The following is a 26,555-nucleotide window of genomic DNA, read 5'->3' on the forward strand; positions in this document are numbered from 1 at the left end:
ATAATGTATATATTCAATTCAAATGACAATTTAATATTTACTATTCAATTGTATGTATACTGCATAAACAAGGAAGCTTTTTTTTTTTTTTTTTGATTAAAAATTACTCTATATGAGCGTGTTTGTATAGTTTTAATATAAAAATTTTGTTAAATAGTATATATGTAAATAAATATCTAAACAATTATCAATCGACGGAAATACATGAATTCATTCATGAATATAAAATTATAGGAAATCCGCTTGAATTGAATGGGTATTTGACTCGGTGTTAAAATATAGTATACGTTAAATGAACGGGGCCTTGCATAATTTGTTTCGAATTTCATGAATGAAGTTGAGCCCGGCGGACATAAACAAAAAAAAAAAAATAATACGCCTGGTTGTGTTTCGCAAAAATAAAACAAAAAAAAAATATATATAATGATAATAATAATTTCGTAGTAAAAAGAATGAAAATAAGATATAATTTTATTTACCGCTATATCTGTATAAATAAATATTCAATAACTGGAATTGTTGACAATTGAAAAAAAAATATATTTATTATATATAATTTCAATTGGTATTATCCGGTTTCAATGCATGATGTGTACATTTAAAAAAAAGGAAAAAAAAAAATGTTTAAGAATGAAAAATAAGATAAAATTTTCTCTTAAATTTTGTTTGAATAATTTAAAAAAAAAATTCACACGAGACACGCGCTAAAAGCGAGTGCAAAGCGAGCCGGATGAATTAACTTTTGCGCATCCGGTTATTATAAAACTATAGCTAATCTCTTCCGCGCGCCTTAATTTTTTTTTTTTTTTTCTTGTCAATTGCCTACTTTCATCGTTCTAAATATAATTTTTTTTTTGTATTATATTTCATCAAAGAAATTCCATTGAAAGAAAGCTTCTTTCTAAATTAAATTGATATGACACGCAAATTTTTATCTCGAATGATTTTTCTTTACGGAAATATTGACGGAGTATATATTATATAGATTTTTTCAAGTGCCTGTTACAATTTGAGCTTACATTAGCTTTAATTAGCTGAAGCTAATAAAAAAAATTTTAATATCGAGGGAGACAGTGAGGGCTATCAGTAAAAATATAATTTATTATTATTGTTCCAGTGTTATATATATATTTTTACGAGGCAAATATATTCATCCTTGACCCGTACGCATGACAATTAATAAATGCGTTGATATAAAGTGTAGTGTACCTTCCGTTTTGATGATGAAAATTAATTGAAGGGATGGCAAGTGTTTGCGCACACGCTAATAACTTGTTTATGCTTTTATATATATTTATAACGACCCAGCCAATATAGCAGGCAATATAATCATTAAATTTTATCACAATTATTATGTATAAAATAATGAAAAAAAAAATTTTATTTTATCTTAGTCTTGTTGATATAAAAAAAAAATAAATAATTCTAGTCAATTTTTATTTTTCATTTAGTTTTATGACCACAAAATTGAAAATAAAAAACTTAAATTAATCATGGTTATATTTTTTTTTTCATTTAAAAATATATATAATTTATATATTTTTAAAAGACAATTATATTTTCACCGCATAATTACTACATTTCTTTTTCTTTAGAAAATAAATAAATAACGTTTTTTTTTTTTGTATATACTTTTAAAGTCAAGGACAAGAAATAAAAAATTAAAAAAGAAACTAAAAAAATATTCTAAAAGTGTGCTGTTTGTCTGACCGTTATACTGACTGAGTAATTCGAGGACACTATGTATATTCAAAGTGAGGGAGAGACATTTTTGTTGTAAAGCTTTCTCACGGATAAAGACGTCAGGTGCAGGACCTCGCCTTCAGGAAGTATACAACGGTTCCTCACAAGGATTTGCGACAGTCCCTTTTAACAACTAAATCCCATCCACGCATTAATACGCATACACTAATACAGAAAATTGTTAAGTATATACTTAAAGTCACTCTACCGTCTTCCCACGTTTAAAGACGTTACAACGTATTTAATCACCTTTTAAGACAATGAAATAAAAAAAAAACTTTAAATAAAATAAATAATTGAATTTGAAGTATAATATAATGAATCTACTATTAATGTAAATAAATTTTATTACAATATTTCACCTTTAAGTAGGTATTTTTTTCTATTATATGAAAATAATACTGCATTTAATTCATTTAGTTTAAATTATGAATGTATTTTTCAATTAATAAGTCGATAATAAATAGTTGTAAATAAAGTTCTCTCAAGAAAATTCAGTAGAATTTTTTTAGCAAGTGTCATATAATTAGTATTATATGTATTAAATTTTAGTAACTCGTTTTTATACTAAACTACAAGTCTCATATACGAAAAACGAAGAAAACAAAAAAGAAGAATATACGATAAGTGAGAAAAAGATTTTAATATAAATTTTAGTTGTAAAATTTTGAATGAATGAATGAAGCAGTATAATATTGAGAAGATCAAGTATAAAGGGGGATGGACAAAATAAAAATAATATACAAAAAAAATATAAGGAGGGGTGATTTGTAAATTTATTGAGGGACGGGCTCTTTGGTGAAATGCGTAAGCAAACGCGCTAGCCACCTGACGTACCCCAACGATCGTGGGAATTTAAAAAAAAAACTTGAGGAATTCTATACTACAAAAAAAAAAAAAAAATTTTATGAACGAGTGACGAGGGAGTAACCCCATGAGTATACACGTGCATCGCGCATGCCTCCACACACGATATCACGTACTCCATTTATATATATATACATATAATAAAACTGCATATCGGATACATGGTGTGTTACACATAAGATAACACAATAAAATAAAATACTCATAGATATTTAAATTATTTTTTTATGTATATATTCACGAATAAAAGAAAAAAAAAATATACAAGTCAAAATGAGGGGCTATATTTACTTGCGCATATCAAAGTGAGAAGTAAAAATAATAAAAAATAAATAAATACAAATTGATAATCGATTCAATAAGTTTATCTTATACACATACAGATAAAACTTTCTGACAGTTATTTTTTTGTTGCTTCGATGGGTGAAATTATATACTAAAAAGTAAATTTCAAAGTTTTTTTTTAAATGTAATAATTAAAAACATAAAAATAAATCATTTATAATTAAAGTTAGTTAATTTAATTGATAATTTTAATCAATTTAACTTTGACACTTTGAAGTTGTTTTATGAAAGTTGAAATTTTTTTTTTAATTTATACTTTGAAAGTGCGATTGGTCATACTTGTATAAATAATAAAAAATATCACGTTATTTTTTTTTTTGCCACGTGTAATGAACATCCTGTATAGTCTTTGCACTTCCCCTTTTTTTTTTTTGTTTAAAAATTTTTATTTCATCAGGACATACAGAATGACATATTGACATGCATCGGCGCTTCAGTGCGGTCATTTTATAGATTGTTGATTGTGATGGGAATATACTGCGTGACAATATTTGTCGACTGTAAAACGGAGGATAATACAACGGCTCTATGTACATATATGATAACAAAAAAAAAAAAATAAATATAAATAAAAGTGTCGATAAGAATATGTAAGGGCAAACAGACGTGATACTATGCAACATTGTTTTGCATTCAGGTAGCTTGTTCTTCAACAACTGATGTCTTGTCTAGTCTAAAATTATTCAACACGTATGTTTAACAACAAGTAAAATCTCGACAATCACGTGAATTAAATATTCGATTATACGAAAAAATAAAATATATAAAAAATATGTTTATATTTATTTTATATAAATGTTTTTATCTTTTAAATTTGTCATTTAACATGGAAGCTTTCGTGGCGATTCGTGCAAGTAGCTGTCCATGCGATTAAATGACAATGCGGGTTTTGATTTTTATATTTATTTTTTATCTATAAAATGTTAAATGCAAAATTAGAAAATAATGTATCAAGTAATGATGATGTTGGTGAATATATTGTGATGAGTGTGTCCGGTACTTTCGGAAGCGTGGGAAAGAGTTCTTTGGTGCCTTCCCAAAACAAAAACAGCACAACACACATACACATACAATATGTGTGTAATTTTAGTGTGTAAAATTGGGCACGCGACGCACCTGACTAAAAAAAACTTCTCTTTATTTTTTATTTTTGCATCAACAGCATCCGCCTTCTTTTTCTTATTTTTATTTTTTGGTAATCTGGCCTTTCGCGCGCCAACGGTTTATTAAGTTGTTACCTCCATATACACCAGTGTGTTGCTCCCTTGACTTTTTAGACGCCCTCACTTTTGCCTCTGTAAAATATCAGCACGAGACATATTTTATCAAGATTTAATTTATTTCCATTCTTAAATTTAATGATAAAACTTACTTGAGCTTTTTTTTTTTAACAAAAATAATATGTTAACATATGAAAAAAATATGATTACAATTTTTTTTTTTTAACAATCATATATATGCAAGAGTATTAATAATAAAAGCCGGTAAATCTTTTTATGAATGAATACATTGAAAAAGACGACTGAGAATCGGCACGTCGGTTAAACGTATACGAGACTGTAATCTCAATAAGAAAATATGTCTATTATGTTGTTACAATAACGATATCAATTCATTGAATTTACCGTACGAGCCCATTGTCTTCAAATGGCTCTTTGGTATATTCAATACGACAAATTACAGCCTATAAAAATATATTAACTCTCTTTATTTAATTTTTTTCTTTAAATATAATTTTCATTTTATTTCGACAAGACTTTATTGAAATGATATTAATTTTTAGAGCTTATATAAATAATATTTATGTACACGTATGTACCTCAATAACATCCGGCTTAATATATGAAAGATCCTTCCTTTTTAAATTCAACAAGTACACTAGTTTTTATAAAGTGACAGTACGTTTTGGTAATATAATTAAATTTAACCCGGGCGGAAGTCAAAAAAAAAATCTCAATCTCCCCTTATTTGCTTCATCTTCTAACCCCATTGTTATTAATTTAAACAAGTTATTAATGTCTCGACTGGCATCAGTTCAATTACATACAATAGAGACATTAAATTGTCATAACATTATTATTATTTGTTGCATAGTAATATTATTTAAAACATTTTATCAAAAAAAAAAAAAAAAACAAGAAAAAATTACTACAAATTTGTGTCTTTTAATTTATTGAGAAAACAATAATTGTCATATAATATTTTTATAAATTTATTTTTACAAGGCACATATTATGGCAGAATTTTGTTTTAAAAATTTAAAATTTTTGTTGTTTATTATGACAAATGATGATCTAATGATGATGAATATTTTTCCATAATTAAATATGATATTTATCTTGACAAAGTTTTTGCAATCGTAAAATACCCTCATTACGATTATCACTGTATTTGGTTTCCCAAGCATCAAATAATAAATTATAATATCTTGGTACATCAAAATAATCAAGATATGAAAATGTTGTTTTTGTTGGAAATATACGTTGAAATTTATCAGCTTGTGTTAATTCATCTTCATATGATATTAATTTTCTAACATCATCTGGTGTTAAATGATCTAAAATATCATCAATATAATCTTCTCTATCTAAATTAAAATATAGTGCTTGTTTTTTTTTTTCTTGTTGTGTTAATAACGCTTTTCCAAATTTAACATTTTGACATACTGGCTGATAATTATATAATTTTTCAAGTTTTTCAATAATATTAGTTGGTAAATTTGGTAATTGAAAACCAACCATTGATAATAAATTTTGTACAAGTGGTCCTTTAACATGTGTATCAAGTTCTGATGATGATTGTAATGATGGTGATATATTAACTTCAAGTAACCATGGTTTTAATGAAGAATCTAATAATATATCAATACCAAATAATTCATAACATGTATAATTTGTTGTAGTATTATTTTTAATCAATGTATTTATAAATGGTTCACCAGATATCATTGTTTTAACAACAATATCATTAATTGATGTCCATAATTTATCAGTATCAACACCTTGTTTTTTAAGATATAATAAAAATGTTTTAATTGTCCATTTATGTCCTTGACATGAATCAGCACAATTATTTTTTGTATAATTTGAACTTGTTTTATTAATACTATAATTTGTTAAATGCATCAATCTATCACTTATATTATTAATATCATCATTATATTTAACTGATGCAAATCTAACAAGACCATCTGGATAAATATATATTCTCAATGGATTAAAACTAGTAACAAGTACATATAAACGTAAATCAAATTTAGCACCATCAATTAATAATGGTTTTGATAAATATTGTTGTACAATTAATGGTTTTTTTTTTGGTATTTGTGACCATTTATTAACAACACGTATACCAGTACCACGTGCTGATGCTGGTGGTTTTATAATCCATTTTTCTTTACCACCATTTTTTTCCCATATTTGACGAAAATTTTTTAAATCTTGTGGTAATACATATGTTTTTGGTACAAAATTAAATTCTTTTCTCCCATATTTTGACATTAATCTTGCTAAATTTCTCCATAATCTATCTTTACGTCCAATTTGAAATGTACCAGGAAAATGATTAACTTTTTGATTTTTTTTAATAAATTTAAAAAAATTTGATTTCATATGTTTACCCCATGTACCAATCCAATCATTTGATTTTTTAACTAAACGAAAACCAGAATTAACAATAGTACGTCTAACTAATTGTGGTGTTATTGTACTCCATTTCCATTTTAAATATTTTACTATTGGCTGTGGTATATTATGGCCAGTTGAATTATATAATTCAAATATAATATAAGGTGCTACATGAGCAAATAAACTTTTACGAAATGGTAATATATCATTATACTCAATGTCACATTCATTGTTGTTGTCATTTGTTGATATTGGCTCACTTGGTATTTCACTACTTTGTTCTTCATCATCATAATCTTGTTCCAATGATTCGTCATCAATACTTGATCCAATACTACTGGCTACAAGTTCCTCCTGATTATAAGGTATTACATCCATTTTATTTTTCGTCTTTTTGATTCTTCACCTGTGTTAATAAATTCATAAAAAATTCATTAATAATGATAAATAAAAATTAATTAAATTAATTGTCTTTTATTTTTTTAATCTTACCTAAAATAATTTAGTCAATTTTATGGTATTTTGATTTTGTTTTACTTTAGTCTCTCTATCCTTGAAGTTAATTCGTCATGAAAAAAATTTACTGCAACAAAAAAATTAAAAAACAAAAATTATTATACTGCATATTATCATATTTTAAAAATAAATATATTAGAAATTTTATTAACAAATAAATGTTGGTATTTGATGATGATACCTAATGTAAAATATTTTATATAAAAAATTTTAATTGGTTATTAAATTTTGGACATTATGTCTATTATCTATTTTATTTAAAAATTTATATATTTAAAATATGCATAGTAGGTATTTAAAATCAATGGTTTATGATACAACCTTGAAGTTAAATGCTATCAATATTTAAAATCATCCAGACATCGTACAACTGTTATTTTTATTTCATTATTTTTGAGACGCAGGTAATTATTTTATTAATAGTATTGACAGTAAGCTGGTATAGGAAATTTCCAAAACATTGAACACAGCAAATAGTATGAATAAATAAAAAATTAAATTACACGAAACATTTTTAAATGAAAAATATTTCTCTCTTTATTACGAAAATATTTTTAATATTTAAAAATAAATTTGTAGTATTAAAATTTAAAAAATACTTTATCTTGGCCAAGAAAAAATAATATAAAATAATTTTTGTTATCGTTGTGTAACAACATTAAATTTTAGTTTGATAAATTATTTTTATTTATGTTTTTTTGTTGCTCAATAAAAATATTTACTTGAAAAAACAAGCAAAAATTATATTAAGGTATTTAGAATAAGGATTTTATCAGGTTTAAATAAAAACATTTTTTTTTTTTTTTTTTGTAATCATAAAATATTGTGTATTTATTTTATCGCAGTGTATTGTTAATAAACATATTTCTTTCATTTTTTTTTTTTTTTTTTTAAACAGAATTGTTGAAAGTAAACATAACAAGTAATATTATAATAATAATTATTTTAACTTTTTTTTTTTTTTTTATGAGAAAATGTAATCTCAGGTACAAAAACCCTATCACAGATATCACTTAAAGCTTCTTCACCCATATGCTAAATTAAATTAGAAAAAAATTAATTTTAAAATGCAAAAGAAAAAAAAAATTTTTTAAAAATTGGAAGACAAATGTTTTGTCGTATAATAATAATAATAATAAAAAGAAAAAAAAATTTTTTTTTTTTTGAATATAAAATAATTTGAAAAATAATAATCTTATATGATAATTTGTAAATTTATAAAACATGTGGAGTTTGATCCAACAGATTGCAGAATCCCAATCATATCACCCATTGATAAATCTTAAATATAATTTTTTAAATTAAATATAAATCTCAGTTGATTGATGAGTTGTTTTCTTCTTGGTAATTTTCATTGGTAATAAATTTACCACGGACGCCAGACAGATGATGATTCAATGGATGTTTCTTCTGATGAACTGACAACACTCATTGGACTTTGTGGTGGTGTGTAGACATTTTGTGGTAAATTAACAGCAATTTTATTGACAGTTGTTTGTTGTTGTTGTTGTTGTTGTTGCTGATTATTAACTGGAGTTGTATTAGTTGGACTTGCTGGACCAGGTCCTTCAAGACGTCTTAAACAACCACCAAGATGACGCATTAATTGTGCACCAGCAGCTGGATGTACAGTTGATGCAACTGGTGTTGATAAAAATGTTGATACTTCTTGTGCACATTGTGTAAAACCTTCTCTAAATCTATCAGCATAACTATTTTCAGGTGTTAATGTTAATCTTCTTGCTGCTCTTAATGTATGTAAATGACGTACAGTCAATTCAAGTATATCAGCTTTTTCTAATTTTGCAACATTTTCACCTTCAGCTTGTAATGCTGTTACCATTAATTCTTTAAGTTCATCTAAACAACGATTAATACGTGCACGACGTTTACGTTCTAACATTGGTTTCATAACTTTACGATATTGATATGTTCTTGATACTGGTTCTTCATACTCCATACCAGCTCCAACAGTACCATAACTTGTTGTATGTGGTGCCATTTTTTTTATTTGTTTATTTATTATTATATAATAAAATTTATATCACTTATTGAACACTCACGTTTTATTTATTATTTTCACAATAAAAAAAAAAATATATCTTTTTTATTTTATTTCTCTGATATTTTTATTTTCAGGAGAACTTATTGCCTCGGAGTGCCGAGTAAAACTGAGTGAGTTTGTGATTTTGGTGGGGATCTTATACCGAATATATACCCTTGTTCGTTACCCCCACTTGAATATAATCATTTGATCGTGCTGACTGACTGTAAAGCAATCCCCCATTTAACAAAAAAGAAAAAAAAATGAATATAAAAAAAAACAGGCTATATAGGAGGATGCAAGTATGGGTCTTGGATGGATGAGCAAGAAAGAAAGAGGGTAAATATCGTATTGGTGGCGATGAACAACCACAGTGGCTACCAGCCGGAGAAGCGTATCGTGGGAAGCTCATGGGACGAAGTGTTCCCACAGTTTTTATTGTATGTGTATGAGTGGGACGAGTGTATAAAAGAGGCCTGTTTAAGTCCCTTTGATTTGTATAAGGGGATAAGAGAAAAAATATATATACAGAGTGAAATAGTTATATTATTATATATATCGTCGACACACCTGCACTATCTTTTATCCTTATTTTATTTATAATTTTGTCTTTTACTTGTTGCTGTTTTCTTGAATAAACCAAAGGAGGAGTATACAAGAGACGAGATTCATACTAACAGAGACGATATATTATATATATATACAACTATTATAAATGCATCGTTGTATAGTGCTGCTGTTAGTGGTATAGTAGAATAACGAGTCAACGAGTCAAGCACACGCCACAACGACGCGCGACCAACACGAGGATCATGCTTTACTCCTCCTCATCATCCTTATTCTCATCTTGTATTAACTCCTGGATCACCCCTTCATCATGCCTCTGTATCATTGCTTCTGTATATATTTGTGCTAAAAATATATACCTATTATTTTTCTATTTTTTTCTTTCATTTTTCATCATCAACATTATCATCATCATCATCATCATCACCAAAAGCTCACTTTAATACTTGTATGTATAGATGTATATGTATAATTTTCTATATCACACTGAGTATACTGGACATGTTTATCTTTTTTATTATTTTTAATGTACATGGATATATTCACAGATAATGTACACGATATATTGCACATCTACTTATACAACAACGTACAAGATATAAGATATATATATATATTCAGTCACGCGTTTGCGGATATTTGTCGGCTTTGAGCAAGTTTATACCTGGTCACGTGTGTACCACACTCTTGGAACAGTATAATTGCGTTCTCGTGCCTATATACTATCGGCAACAAACGGCTCCTGTTTTTTTTTTTTTTTTTATATATTTTTTTTTTTTTTTGCCCTCGGTTTTATTTGTCATTCTCAAATAGGATATTTGTCGAATTAATACCGGTTAAATGTTTTCAATTCAATTCTTTTTCTCTCTGTATATATAATCATTTAATTTTTTTTTTTTCCTTTAGGGTTTGAGGAAAAAAAAAATACATACATGTATATTAACAAAGAGATTTCGATAGTATTAATCTTATGGGTTTTAAAATAAAGCTAAATTTTTTTTTTTTGCAAGCATATTATTCTTCTTTTTTTTTCTTCTATTTATTTGTTCTTTCAATGATATAAATTTCCTTTTGTGTTATCCAAAGTATGCTTGATGATAAAAAAAAAAAATTATAATAAAAAATTGACTTCCTTCAGTGATGTGTTGAATTTCCTTTTGTGATATCCAAAGTACGCTTGATGATGATAATAATAAAAAAGGAAAAAAATATAAAAAATTGACTTCCTTCTCGACACACAAAAATTCCTCGGGTTTACACCGTTGGCTCGTGCCTACAGAACGTGGGAATATTCTCAGGCTCCGTTCCACCCCGTTAACACAGAGGGCATGAATACACAAAAAACACACGCATATACAAAGAAAAATGAATATATACACTACTTACACAGAGTGAGAAATAAAAATATATATAAGATAAAAAAAAAAAGTAGGTATATAAAGAGAAAAAGAGAGAAAAAAAAATAAGTCTCAGTTCTATTGTGCGACGAAGCATGAGTCCTCTTTTACATTATAAGCAGTAAAGTGGCTTTAGCGTGTGTCTGTGTTATAATATTTATATATACGTATGTATGAGAGAGGATAATGTAACCTTAGCGCGACCCATTACCATCGTACTTTGTACACACAAAATGCAATACCTCTATTGTGGCTAGCACGGGCCATACATTTGCCCGCATCACCACTGATTCTTATATATTATTTTTCATGCATTATTTATTCTTTTATTTATAAGCTATTTTTTAAATTTAATGAAAAATAAAAATTATATATTTAAACTTGATCATACTCTTAATACACTTATCACTTAGTAATAGAGATTTTTTTTTTTTTTTTTTGCAAGTAGTATAAACATATGATAAATCAGCCAAATTGTATATTCTAGAAAAAAATTAATTTTCATACTGAATAATCATAATTTAAATGATTATTTTTTTCTAAATTCGTTAGATATTATTTATGATAATTTATATATTGAATAATTAAAATATTTTAAATATTTGTGTTTTTTTTTTATTTTTTCTTTTAAAGAAATAAATAAATTGGAACACGTTAATTTCTTAATTTGTCATTTTAATTTAATCTAAAAAAAAAGGGAAATATATATTGTTAAATTAATTGTCTAGCTAAATTTTAGAACTGTTTTAAATAATTTTTTATGAATAATATATAAATACACACTCTATAATATTAACTAGTCGACTAGTAGACTATATGTATTTAAAAATGATAAATTGGAATTTATGCCATGTCATTAGTATTTCATTTTTTTTACTGATCTTGAGGCAATCAGTATGTAGTCATTTTTATATATGATATGATACAGAAGACACATGAGATGTCGGCATATTTTAAAAGATAATAATCTTTATGCTTCAATGATTTTTCTACATATATTTAATCAGATGCTCATCATTCACTATGTATAAAAATTAATATCCAATATGTAATAAGACCAATTGGTGAACGCAATAGGCAAGATGAATGCAACAACCAGAGGCACATTTTGGATCGATTGATTTTGATCTTGATAATTCAGTAGCGGATTTAATGTTCCACGTATATTATAATCTAACATCTCAAAAGAAATAAAAAGTAGCCTTCGCGTCACAAATAAATAAAAAAAAAAAAAACAAGAGATTGTAATAAAGAAAGGTTTAAAAAATAAAAAAAAAATGAACGATTGGGCAAAGGCGGGAGCTGGGTAATAATCTCTGATGTGTCTTGATAATAATATTCTTCGAAATTTACGTGTTTTTAGCGTCTCCATTATTTTACCTTAAGCAACTAAAGTTTAAGATAAGAAATAATGGTATTCCACTAATTAGAATCAACTTTCGGTTTTTTTAAAAAAGAAAAAAAAAAAAAATCAAGTTATTTCTTATATTTTTATATTTCTATTTTTGTTATTTTATTTATATTTTATTTTTATTAAATTTTTAAAGTTTTAAAAAATATTTATGTATCTAAAATTTTTGATGACATTCTTTTGATTAAAATTCTTAGTCATCTTGCATCAAGGGGCTGTATTGTTTTTTTATTAAAAAAATTTTTATCATCTAAAGTTGATCATTAAACTAAGACCGTTAACCTTAATATAATATATTTTTAAATGCATAGATATATCTTGAGAAGGATCAATTTAGATTTACATTTTATTATTCATATAGATTTGTTATTTTGACGAGATTTAAGACACAACCCTTGATTGTATATATATTATATATATATATAAAAATACCATAAGTTGCGTCAATTTAAGATTGAGATGAATGACCCTTGAGACTACTCACTCAGCAGGCATCAAAAAAAAAATTTTATGTTGGGATGAGTGCATCCAATTAACGCTTTCTCGAGAATACCACTCAGCTTGTGGTTAATCTCATCGTATTTTTCATGTTTTTTAAAAGTAAAAATTTTCTTATTTTTCTCACCTTTTATCATAAAGTATATATTACTTTGTTTTTTGTTTTTTTTTTTTTATAAATAAATTTTGTTTTTGTGACACGGTGTAATTCAGTTAAAAAAATATATATATATTTTTTTTGTAATAAAACAAAAACAACAAAATATTTCGTAAAATGTTTTTTAATAGTTGTTTGGAATAAAAAAGATGTAAAAAAAAAAACGTGGGTTTTTTTATTTTTGCTTTAGTGTATTCATCTCGGGTAGGTTTAGAATTTTTTACGATGCAAAATGCCACTTGCTAAAATGCTTGTGGCATTTTTATATATATATAAAACCAAATAGCTAAAAATCATTCGTAGAATTTCGATTTAAAATTTATTGACCATCACGAATTCTCTAGAATCTAAAAACCGTTTATCAAGTTCTATTTATGTATATACAAGTTTCAATATAAAAACTGTGAAGCATGTTGTTTTAAAATTGAGCATGATAAAATAGTAGCTAAATGATAAAAAAATCTTAATAAAAAAAAATAAAGTAGTTGTGATTTTAGTCACGTGATGAGCATTCCGCTATTTAGATTTAAACATGTGCGGCTGAAGGGAAGAGTGTGTGTGTGTGTTGCTGGCCAACCGTTAGATTTTTATATCAAATATTTTTACATGTATATTTGAGCAAGCTTTTAACCACAAATTGTTACGCAACAGTTAGTTTCATCGGGGTGTCTTAAACGATAAACAAAATGACATTTCTTTTCAGAAGATTTATATCTTCATTATAAAAACAAAAAAAATCATTATCTCCATACATTTTCATAAAAATAGTTAATTAACCAAAAAAAAAAAAGCTAGATATAAAAATAATATAATCTAAAATAAGATAAAAATAAAATTTATGAAACCACTTGAAAATAATAATAAAGAAATCAGAAAAACTGTGATACCGCATTTTATCAAAAGAAAAAAAAAAATGTTTTTATATCCCCTTTCAATTTTTTTTACTTGTCGTGTTGAAAAATAATATTCGAAAAAATAAAAAACCAATACGTCATAAATATATATACTCTAAAAAAAAACTGTTATCTACTAAATAAATTTGAAAAAAAAATATATGATATTTTGTCTTTTGACACCTAAAACCTAACTCTACAAAATTTTATAAAACCCTGCGGGTATAACAGTTTATTTTTAAATCTGTTTTCTTTTTAAATTCTATCTGTTTTCACGTATATTTTCTTCATCATAAAATGTATTGAATATTGAATGACAAGGATAAAAGAAAAAAAAAAAATAAAAGTAAAATAAATAATAAAAATGATGCCCCCACATGCCTTGTATGTTGAGAGTTATATATCCAATTCTTAGGGGTTGCTTGTGGCACAGGTGGTATCGCTTCGTGGGAACCCTTGTCGTTGAATCTTCCCGTGCGTACCTTTTCCCTCTTTTGGGTCTTTGCTCCGATTGCCTTAGTGTATACACACAATGACCATATGTGTATGAAAAAAAATAAAATATATATTTTTTATTTCCATGGTATGTGTGTATGTGTATATCAAAATTGGATGGGTTTTATAAAAACCATGCAAGTGTGGCAGGCATCCCTCAGATTGGGCCATTCTAGTGGGTGTCGGTAAATAGGCGCCTGTTATTTTTCTATACACACCACGAGTCCCGTTTTGGTATCCTTATTACTGCGGGTCCATCAGTTTCCCCCTTTTTTTTTTTTTATTTCATTTTTATTCTAGTTATATATATATGATTTTTTTCTCTTTTTGTGCACCCCTCTTTTTTTTAACCTTCCCTTATTCTTATATTCATCTATTCTTGTAAATTTAAGGGACACAAGAAACGTGACCAAGACGTTGCCCGGCACGTTTTCGAAGTGTGCTGATGATGATGCTGATCCTTCTATTCATTTTATTTTTTTATTATTTGATTCTTTTGGATTTTATAATCCACTCGAGGTTTTTTTTTTCTTTTTTTTGGTATATCTAGGTGAGGCTAGTTTATTCGTCTATATATCCAAAGACCAATCTACACGCTTTATTGTCTACCGCCCTACTGTGACTTTTCATTTATTGGGAAAAAAAAAATAATAGAAAAGAAGAGCAAAAAAAAGAAAAGAATGAGGGACAAAGGCGGAAAATATATATCTGCTTTTGCGATGTAATTTTTATTGATGGCTTATTGACACTAATTGAATAAGACTTGCGTATTAAAAATTTAATAAAAATATATTCAATTGTCTGGAATTAATATATTTCAATGTCGTAATAATTTTAAAGGTTAATTTTTTGGTTTTTTGACATTCATAATGTCTGTTGCATTTGTTCATACACATTACTTTGACATTCAAGGTGAGTTCATAGTACCGTTCAACGGATATGAGATAACATTTTAAACTTTTTTTTTTTTTTCATTTTCTGTATTTGTATATACGCCTCAGACACCTTATCGAAAATTGCTTCTTTATATTGACTTTTGATTTTAAATTGAACAACGACGTATATGTAAGTGACACAAGAAGATTTTATTTTTTTTCTTTATCAATGTTTTTTTTTTTATTCCTCTAAATTTAATGTCCATTATTTTTTTTTACTTTTTAGATGTCATTTACATAAGACACTTGATCAATATATATATATTTAAAATTATTTAAAATTAAATATTAAATTATTTTAAAAGATTCGCGTTGTTTGCTGACCTCGAATTTTTCATATAGCTGTGTAAAAAGGCTCGTGCTTGATTTGCACCTGCGGTTACTCTTTTTCTTTACTCACAATACGTCAATACAAGAATTTAACCTTGGTTTAAACGACATGACGTTAACCTTGTCCGTGTAATTTTTTTTTAAAAAAAAGAACACTTTAATATACGCGGACATTGAAAAGTAGATCGACCACCGAAGGTGATTTTTTTATTATTTTGTTTTTCAAGGGGGTATATATATAATATTCCAATTTAATGAAAGTAATTAAAATTTTTTTACTTTTTATATTTATATCGAATTCATTGACTGATGTAAGTAATAATTGAGTAAATTTTATTTATATTTATAAAAAATACACGATAAGTAAAAAAAAAAAAAGGAAAAAAATAAACTATACAATTAAAATAAAATTACATGGTGTATTTATAAAAAGTAAATTCCAAAGGACAAAACAAACATACATTGTTTAACTTTATATAATTATCTCTCGAGTTTACAGATGTAGCTTTTTTTTTTTTTATATATAGGTATAGTCTGAATTTTCTGAGATAAAAAACAAGTAAAATATAATTTTATTGATGATGAGAAAATGATGATACATTTCTTTGAAATATTTTCATATAAACATGTGTTAATGTTAAATCATGTATAGTTTCACGTGACATATATGGCTTAAACATATTATGTTGTCATGAATGCAGTTATATATATATGACAAAGGTGTTTCATACAAAAAGCAAAAGAAAAAAAATCAAATTTGTTAACCATCCAAGGTCACGTATAAAATATATTTTTATTTGTTTATTCTATTGGTTTATTCTTCAATGATTATAAGAATATGTGTGTGTGTGTGTGTATTTAAAAATAAAAAAAAATGACAAAAAAAAATCATCATTAAATTTATAATGCACAACGCAACACGTCCTCCAACGGCCTCAAGAGAATATACCAACCACATACCATCACACCCTAAATTCCCATCGATCGTCAATCTTTAGCTCGTGCTTTCTTTCTTTTATATTTTATTTATTGTTAAATTATTATTATTATTCAATCTGTATGTATGTTTATCTTTTGTTATTTGTTATGTTTTTATTTTTCTCGCGTGTCAATTGAATTTTCTTGCTACTTCTTGTACTTTGTTTTCACCCCACGAATATATATATATTGTCACGACACGTCTTGCATCCCCCTTGATATTTATTTTTATCTATGCTTGTTGTATTATAAATCAATTCTAAAAAGTATCATTGTATATTCTCATAACGCTCATCGACAATAAAATGGAATGTCAATTGTTTTTATATATATACAAAATTGATTGCATCATTGCTCTGTCAATGTGTGTGTGTTTATAAATAAAAAATTAAGAAAAAAAAGCGTGATGAAATTAAAGAAGCAATCGAATCAAGATGACCAAGATGATGGAGTAAAAAAAAAGTTAATTCGTGGTGAAAAAGATAAAAAAAAAAATATATATATATATAATAAAATATATAAAATGACCCTTGAAAAAAATCTTGGAAATGGGGCGTAACTTTTGACTTGTTGCACGAGTATTAAAACCAACAGTGAGTATTTTTTTTTCATACCTGAATCTACAAGTAAATTCTTTTTTGTTTTTTTATTATTTCTTTTATGATAAAAAAAAAAAAAAAAAAAAGTATTTTTCTTTCCCTTCTTTTCATCATCAGCATATCTTCAACAAACGTGGAAAATGCGGTTATGCACGGTGGGCAACAATTCCCACAGGATTTCTCAGCGTTAATGTTACATTGCGGTTTATTTTTAAAAGATAAACCATCGCCAACTCTCTCACCCAGTCAATGTTGTTGTTTTTTTAAAATATAATATTTTTTTTTATATTCTCTTTTTTTTCAAGCCTTCATTCAATCTTTGCATTTCTTGTTCGTCACGCTTACAACGATGTTTGGCTTCGATTTTTCATGCTTGCGGTGGACAATTGATCCTCTGTATATATATTTAATATTTAAAAAAAAATATATATATATAAATATATAAAGATGATACTTGTGGAATAAAATTTGAGTATAAATATTGGAGAAAAAAAAAAGTCCTGGATCAACGGTAAAATGTCAGGTGTTCGGTGCAATCATTGATCACATAATTGTTATTTTTGTAATCAACACCAGTGTCCTAATTTTTTTTAACAATTTCTTTTCATCATTCTCATATCAATTTACACATTAAAATTATTTAAAAAAAATTTAATTATAATAAAATCATTCATGTTTGATTAATTAAAAAAAAAAAGACATTTCAACATAAGTAATTTTTATATATACTGCTTGTCAAATCGACTTTTATATAATATCAATTTGAGACTTGTATTGAATTTTTTTGCATACATTATATATACAAAGAATATATATATGACAGCTTAAATTTGAGCTTTGCATGCATATACACACAAAGCAACATACAAAGTAGCACAAAAGGCCGTGGATTGACGTGATATTTGTATGGGTTATTATTAAGTGAATCATTTTGGCACGCCTGGAATAAATAAAATTATTCATCACGCACATTTTATATAAATAACCAATATATTTAATTCAATTTTCAACGAATTTTAAGGAAAAAAAAAAAAGAAATTATATTTTAAAAATTTCATTTCACAAAAAAACTGATAATTTTTGCATAATTGCATGATTTTTAATAAACGTTTTTTCATTTACAAACGTTGTATTAATAATATAAAAATTTTCATTTTTAAATTATTCATAAAAATTGATGTCTTATTATATATATCAATATATATATTTTTTTTTGACTGTTAATTATTAGCTTATATTATCTTGATATAAAATTAGAAAGTTTTGTCGACTCAAGTTAACACATATTACGTATATATATAAAAAAACATATACGTGAAAAAAATTAATTATTTTAAATATGCGCATGTTTTACTCCATAACATATTCACAACAATAAAGTAATGTAATTTTATTAAATAGTATATAATTTTTTTTTATACACAAGTCAGATAAATCTACATGTTAAATATAAAAATATTTAATAAAAAATATATAACATGAATGACTTGTGAATAAATAATATCGATAAAAAATAACAACAAAAAAAAAAAATCAAAAAGAAATATTTAAAATTAAATTACATCTATTTAACAGGAAGTCAAGTAAATGCAAAAAAAGAGTAAAAAACATTAAACAACAATTTTCAGCCACCTGACTTATAATAGCTCAAAAAAAAATCATAATATAAGTCATGCGAAAAACAGATTATATGAAGTAGTTGCCTCCCTCAATAAGTCGACTCGTATGGATCAAGTTAGTATTAGCACGGTTGATTACTTGCACGTCATATATATATATGAATGCGAGTCACGCGCGATATATTCAAGCAAGACTGCGTGCATAAGTGTATTTGCAGTGTAAAATCATCATCATCATCTCTCTTTTTCCTCCCCTGCTATTTCCCTTCATTCCCCTCATCTATACAAATATTCTTTCACAACGATCATGCAAGTACTGTGTGTGTGTGTGTGTGTGCAGTGCATTCGCGTATGCGTTAACTCGGTGCGAGTTATCACGTGTTTGTATATATACATGCTATATATATATATGCTTTATCTTTGTTTGATTATTTCATTTTTTTTTTTTTTACTTAAAAATAGAGAGGCGACAAGAGAGATACATGATGATGCTTGCAAACCACGAGATATATAGCGGTGAGTTGAAGGCTCGTGACGTCACGTCCGGCGCGAGTGTGGGAACTGATGGCAGGTGCGCTCAAGTCAGTCAGAGATGTTATTGGTGAGGAGAATAGTGGGTGTACGGGGGGAATGGATGAGTGGAGTGTTGTATAAAGTGGCAATATAGGGAGGGAAAGATGAAAATGGCTAAGAGAATCTTGATGTGTTATCCACGCGGTCAAATAACTGGGTAGGGGGCTTAAAAAAAAATATATACAACAAAAAAGTTGATTTCTACATATGTATGACCTTATGTACATTTATTTTATATATACTATAATGGTTAATTTATAAGTGCACACGCCATATGCATATGTTGAACGCGTGTGTTTGTATATAATAATATTTATAAAATTTATCGGGGGTATATGTATATCGATGTAGAAATAATTACTATGTCGAGTGTTTATCAATTTTAACTATGTATTTTAACCCCGTTAGAATGCCTGTAAATGACTTGCTATGTATATGTTAAAAAAAACTGCTGTGTTTATCTTGAGTTTATGATTGTTTTAATGGGCTATTTAAATTTATTTTTTTTATATATATACAAGAATTTTTTTCTTTAATTATTTGATTTTCAGGATGGTAGGTTTTTTTTTTTTTTATGTGGATGATGTGTTTGGACATGGGTGCCATTATGTAAAAATGTAACAATTTTTGAATCCACTTGTGTCAATAAAGCTCGTGACTTTTTCACCAAGAAGGTAATGATGACCTTTTTTTTTTTTATTTAACATTTAAATTTTTATGACATTGATACTTTTTTATTTTTTGTATATAAATATATGTATAGCTTTTTGAATAATAAAAATTTTCTTTGCATGTCTAGATACAGTATTGAATATGTCCATATGAATAATCAACAATGAGTTATCATTTTTTAAAGACCACAATTTTGTATGTAAAAAAATTATAAAAATTTTATTGTGGAGACAATGTGAATTTTATGTAATGTTTTTTGAAATAATGTTATTGTTTATTATTTATTATTGTATATATGATAACTGTTGACTACCATTAAGCTTAAGAAATAAAAATAATAAAAAAAAATATAGTAAGCAACAAATATTCTGACAGGTGCGTCTAAATGAATGGTCGACATATCCGGATGTACATGCGCAAATATCCTCAGCAATCAGTGGATATATATAAACGAGTGTTTCGACGGTTAACTATTGTGTATGTGTGTATGCAACATATGAGTATATAAATATACATGAGTGACTTCACCACGAGATTGCTGATGGTCATTAGCCATCGTCGGTCACCCAGCAATCACACACTTGTTACCATATACAACCAATTTCCTGACTTTTGTGTCCCGCAATTTTCCTTCTTTTTTACTCCGAGTATTTTAAAATAAAAAAAAAAATAAAAATAAAATTTTTTTTGTAAAATGTAATTACGTAAAACATAAACTTGCTTTTGACTGTACGTGAATATGTATATGCAATTATATAAAAAAAAAAAAAACAATTCAAGAATTGGCAACAAAATACGCGCAAGAAACATGATATATGTAATTAACTATAAAGCTTGTCATGTATAGATCTTAAAATAAATTATATTTTTTTTTTTTACATTATTAATATGTCACAGTCTTGTTTCATTTCACGGTATTTATTATTTTAATAATATTATATAAAAATTATCAACGAATACTTTATCAGATTGAAAAAGTTTCATTTCATTGAAAACTTGTCAAAGTTAAAAATAAATAAATAAATAAGAATAAGTATAAATAATTATTTGAAATATAAAGCTTTTTGAAAATAAAATAATTTCAAGCTTGCAAGTTGCACGAGTTTGAACTTCTAGTTGCCGGATCGAATGTCATGACACCCGCGCTTTTTCGGAGTTGAGTCAGAAATAGATTTTTCAATATATACCATCAAGCTCTAGTAGGGGAAAAAAACTAATAAAAATGAGCAAAAATATGTTTTCCTGATACAAGGGGTTGCCTAAAAGCGACCATTCGTTGCTTTGTTTTACTGCAAGCTCTTTCCTTCAACGACTATGATGGTAAGATCATGCGCGTAGCTTAAAAAAAGCTTTATATATATTTTCCTAAATTGAATATCTGCGCATGATAAAATTACTTGATGCTACTATGTATTTAAAAATGACTTATATACTTTAAAGGTAATTTTTTTCTTTTATAAATATATCTCAAGTGAAAGGCAGTGATGAAGGGTTAAAAAAATTAAAAAAAAATAAATTAAGTATATTGAAAGAATAATAAAAAAAAAAAAAATCTTGACAGAAGGTTATATGTTAGAAATCATTAAGATGAATAATATAGACTGGCACGAATGTGTTGGCCTTTCCGGTCTTTCTTTTATATATATCAATGCAATTATGGTGTTCTCCCTTTGCCTGAGTGCTCATTAAATCTGACGTTGATATTAAGTATCACAAGGAGAAGAAGAAAATTGGTCTAATGTATATATGTATATAAAAATTGTCTCGACAGATCAAGACACATTTATATATAAAAAATAAAAAAACAATCATCCGGCTATTGGCTGTACGTGATTTATATTTATGTATGTATATTTTTTATATATACACAATGATAACAATTGCCTCTTTTCTTGATATGCTTGCTTGGGAAATTGCAGGTGGTCTGATGAAATACTGTCACTTCCGTTATGTACATATATAAATAGAGCTTTTACACATTTATATAAGTTCAATATATTTTTTTCTAAACATATATAAATCTTGTCAATGAAAAAAAATGAAATTAAGTTAAATCATTCAAATAAATAATAATTAATTTATTATATTTATGTAAATAGAATTGTTATTTTATATTTTAAATACTAAGTTTTTCATTTAGTATATTTACGTTTGTTTAAAGCTTTATTATTATTATTTTTTTTTAACTAAATATGTGGTCGATATATTGAGTTGAAACACATTTTAGTTCATGCTACCTTGATTCAGAGTTCCGTCATTAGACGATCGCCTACACTTTTATATAAGCAATCTGAGAGAGCTTGCATGTTTATTGTAAACGTCACGACGCCTAATTCTGATGAGCGCCTGTTCTGGCGCCAGAGTGTCTCCCAACCTGGTGATTTCCAAGTAACACAGGTGTGAGCTTTTCTAATATTTTCTTTTACTTTGGCTAATGTACATACACGCTTGTACATGATATAAAATACTTTGATAATATACTTTCAATTGTGTATAAAGAAGAAGAAAAAAGTCATTGTCAGTCAAATGCTTGTCGTGACAAGGTAATAGCTGACTCTAGTAACCGGCAAACAGAGAGTGTATAAAAGTATTTTAAAATTGAGGGTCGTTGCGACGCCAATTTAATAGTGGCGCCAGTCCTCTGAGCTTACTTTTGTTAATCAGGAAAGCACGATATTTGCAAACTATCAAGCTCTTTTACTTTGAATTTTGTGATGAAAATAATAAGCTTACTCTACTTGTCTGACTAAATATGGACTATTTCTACTTAAAAAAATTTGTATTGTTTTAAATTTTCTATTTTTATTAATTAAATATCATTAAGTTTAATTGATAATTTAATTTACTTAATATAATATTATTTTAATTAATTTTTAGTAGAAAAAAAAAAAAAATTGCATAGCTATAAAGAATACATATAGAAAAGTTCAAGTTATATGTCGAAACACATTGGAATTTGTACTGACGTCTGACAAAGCTGCCTGTCAATCGGAAGACGCCTTCTGACGTACCACAAAGCAAGGATAACAGAAGCAACTAGGAGTTTATCAAAAGCTCCATATAATAATAGTACAAATAAAAATAAAAAAGCTTAGAGTATATACATGGCATGAAAAATTTTATACTCTAACAAATTGTGTTGGTAATATTCAGGAGAACAAATACTCGGTGTATCCTTTAACCTGTCGACGTCAATTTCTTGACGAAACCGACGTCAAGCGTCGTTATAACGGAGTATTGTATACGGATAATAGAAATACAAGAAAGTGGCATAGAAAAGCGTCTCGACGCTTTAATTTTATTTATAGATTTTTATGTATACACATGCGCCAGTCGCCACATGCAAAGGGGGATGAAAATAGCATATGTGCGCGACTGCGTAGTATATACATTTTGGTTTAAAATATATAACACTGTATGCTATTAATACTCTACGCAAGGGGATTGAAGCTTTTCGTTGGCTTTATTGTATTAGGCATTGAGAAATATAGAAAGTAATTTTAAAAGTCATGAGCTTTTCCAGAAATAAAACAATCATGCGTATTAAGGGGAAAATTCAACACACACACACAGTAATATTTTAGGGACAAGTTGATGTTATTGAAAGCTTTTTGTATACAGTATACATGCATGTATTACATGTATAAATGCATACTGAATTTTATTTATTATATTTTGGGTTAACTAAAATATACTGCAATTTTATTAATAAAAAAAAAGGATTGTATTTAATAATACAAGGTAATATGATAATTGAATAAAAGTTTAACTTTATACAATTTAAAAAAGAAAGCTCATTTTATAAGAAAATAAATAAATTATAAAGCTTTATAAGAAATATAAATCTTTTGAATTTATAAGTTGTTGCACAAGATGCACAAAAGATCAAGATTTAATAATATTATAAAAAATAATAAATTTATATGAGAGACAATGTGTTTGTGTATATATACATATAGAAAAGAGGTAAATTGAAGAGGACAACCGAGTGAGGATGAATGGAAGTTTAACCAATCGGAGGTAAATGTAGGCGTGGTAATCATTCCACTCACGATTCTTTGTTATTTTATAAGGTCCAATCACAGCAAAGTACAATCTAGTACGACTTATGAAATCTTCCAATAACAATCTTAAAATAAGTGTATTTTTAATACAAGTCAACTTAATATTATTACATTCATATACTTGATTAAAATTTATACTTGTATTATTGTTGTATATGCAAGTTTTATGTATTTTTATTTTTTCGTTTTACATTGCCAAAAAAGGTATTGCCTTCAATCGAGTTAACAACTATCACGAAAGTACGCACCTTGATTCTGCTTTATAAAAATAATTGGGATTCGAAAATTGAAACTTTCTTCAGATTCAGTACGCGCAGATGTTTCAATCATGGCAAGTCATTGAATATACATCATTGTTTATATGCACAAAATTAAATTTAATTTTAGTTTATTTTTTTATTATTATAAACTTGATAATAAAATTGAAAATACAACTTTCTTTTGAGCTTGTAAAATCATTTTTTTTAATTTTATTTTTCTCATTAAAAATATTCAAAAAAAAAAAAAAAAACCATAATAATAACATATAAAGAGATAAAAAATTTTTAGGGTGAATAGAAAAATAAATATATACCTATATAAAAACACTTTTATAACATATAAGTTTCATGATGACGTTGTTTTTTTTATATATATATTTTTTACTCTTTGAATCATGTCACCGAATAAAAAAGTAAGAAAATAAAAAAAAAAAAAATCATCTCCAATTTTGGGGCGAGGATCCACCTGCATGCGTCTTTCAATTTAAGATGGGGGCCCGTTGATGAAACGAATAATAAAAAAAAATAAAAATATGTATTAAAAAAAAAAGCTCTTTCTCACGGTTCTTCACAGCCTCCACACAGAATTACAGTTTTGTGCCACGACAACCTGTCATTCTTTGGCCAACGGCAATAAATAAAAATGAATAAATAAATGAAAAATAAAAAAAAACAACCAAAAATTATAACGATATATATAAAAAGGCTGCCCACCAAAAAGTTGGTCAAAAGAAAAATGACAAAATAAAAAATTATAAAGAAATTGTGAAAAAAACCATAATATTCAAAATAACATCAAAAGTTTGTAAAAAAAAAAAAAATTGCAAATGAATATGTAGCTATTATATATACCATGTCACAAATTTACGTTATATTTTTTCCCCCTGTAAGACCCCCAGTACATACTTCACACGAAGGTATCATCAAACGGGTGGATCTTGATGTCTTTTTATTTTAAATATTATTTTTTTCTCCTCAATTCTCATCACTGTGTATGCACACGCCCTTATATACATGAACGCATGTACCGTACGTATATTCATCCACCTGTGCACCTGCATGAACAACCAAGGTCTCAAAAAATAAATACAATGCCACTTGTCCCGCCCGTACTTTTTTTTTTTTCCTCTATATATATGCATACACAATAGACTTTTTGGTACAATTCGAGATTTTTTTTTTCTTTTTTTCTTTCTAAAAAAAATATATATATAAAAGCCAGTTATCTCAGAATTTTTAGGGAATAAAAGTTTGGTTATGTGGGTTAAATTAAATATACACAGGTAAAAAAGTAACCGTATACTTACAGAAATAAAAAAAAAAAATGACAATTGAAATTATTGTAATATACTTGGTTAAAAATAATGATTATAAAAAATTAAAAAAATATACATTATACGTTTCTTATAAATATCAGAATCAATTTAATTTTTTTTTTTTAAATAATAATCAGATTAAGTATATATTACTTTCACAAGTTTAAAATTATATAATTTATTTGAATAAAAGAAAAAAAAATAATATACGATTGAATATTAAATGTAAATATATATATGAAAAAAATGATAGTGGAAAAAAAGGAGAAAATTTCATCTTATTTACATATATATACGCAGAAAATAATGTAAATAAAAAAATAATATAAAAATAAAAATCTTTCCAACAATCTCATTTTTTATATGATAGTGTAGAGATAAAATATTGTTGCCCTCGAATCGAAAAAAAAATAAATATCCAAAAATAAACAAGTACTTCCCCTTTTGGTTGGTACACACGTGTATGCAATGCCGTGGCGATGGTTGTTCTTGGATGATTAAAAAAAAAAATAATATAAAATAAATAAATAAGTAATATGGGTGCGGTAAGGAGAAAAAAAAAAAAAAGGGTTATATGGTGTGGTCGAACCATGGCATCATTGAGAATGAACGCAAAGTATAAGATGAGGCAAACGTGAGTCCTCGGCGTG

General features: G+C 26.5%; 2 protein-coding genes across 13 annotated transcripts in view; both read right to left on the reverse strand.

The window, feature by feature from the left end:
• Nucleotides 1–3,316: 3,316 nt before the first annotated feature.
• Nucleotides 3,317–26,555, reverse strand: part of LOC122852316 (tubulin polyglutamylase TTLL4-like) — a 101,749-nt gene continuing 78,510 nt past the window's right edge. For 9 of the 12 annotated variants that reach the window (XM_044152046.1, XM_044152050.1, XM_044152047.1 and 6 more), the window contains 2 exons: nucleotides 7,074–7,164; nucleotides 5,197–6,987 (listed from right to left, as the gene is read on the reverse strand). In XM_044152046.1, the coding sequence (XP_044007981.1) occupies nucleotides 5,277–6,959 (1,683 nt within the window). In that variant the 5' untranslated portion in view covers nucleotides 6,960–6,987; nucleotides 7,074–7,164 and the 3' untranslated portion in view covers nucleotides 5,197–5,276. Of the gene's footprint in view, nucleotides 6,988–7,073; nucleotides 7,165–7,418; nucleotides 7,451–26,555 lie in introns of those variants that run through there. The other 3 variants (XM_044152054.1, XM_044152042.1, XM_044152043.1) reach the window with 3 other exon arrangements.
• LOC122852318 (enhancer of split mbeta protein-like) lies at nucleotides 8,098–9,291 on the reverse strand. The gene has a single exon (XM_044152057.1). The coding sequence runs from the start codon at nucleotides 9,097–9,099 to the stop codon at nucleotides 8,464–8,466; it is 636 nt and encodes a 211-aa protein (XP_044007992.1). The 5' UTR covers nucleotides 9,100–9,291; the 3' UTR covers nucleotides 8,098–8,463.

This window comes from Aphidius gifuensis, linkage group LG3 (assembly GCF_014905175.1).
Source record: "Aphidius gifuensis isolate YNYX2018 linkage group LG3, ASM1490517v1, whole genome shotgun sequence".
In the NCBI taxonomy this organism is placed as follows: Eukaryota; Metazoa; Arthropoda; class Insecta; order Hymenoptera; family Braconidae; genus Aphidius; species Aphidius gifuensis.

Bases quoted from the DNA above. Each gene is read 5' to 3' on its own strand.
- LOC122852318 (XM_044152057.1), bottom strand. From the start codon at position 9,099: ATGGCACCACATACAACAAGTTATGGTACTGTTGGAGCTGGTATGGAG.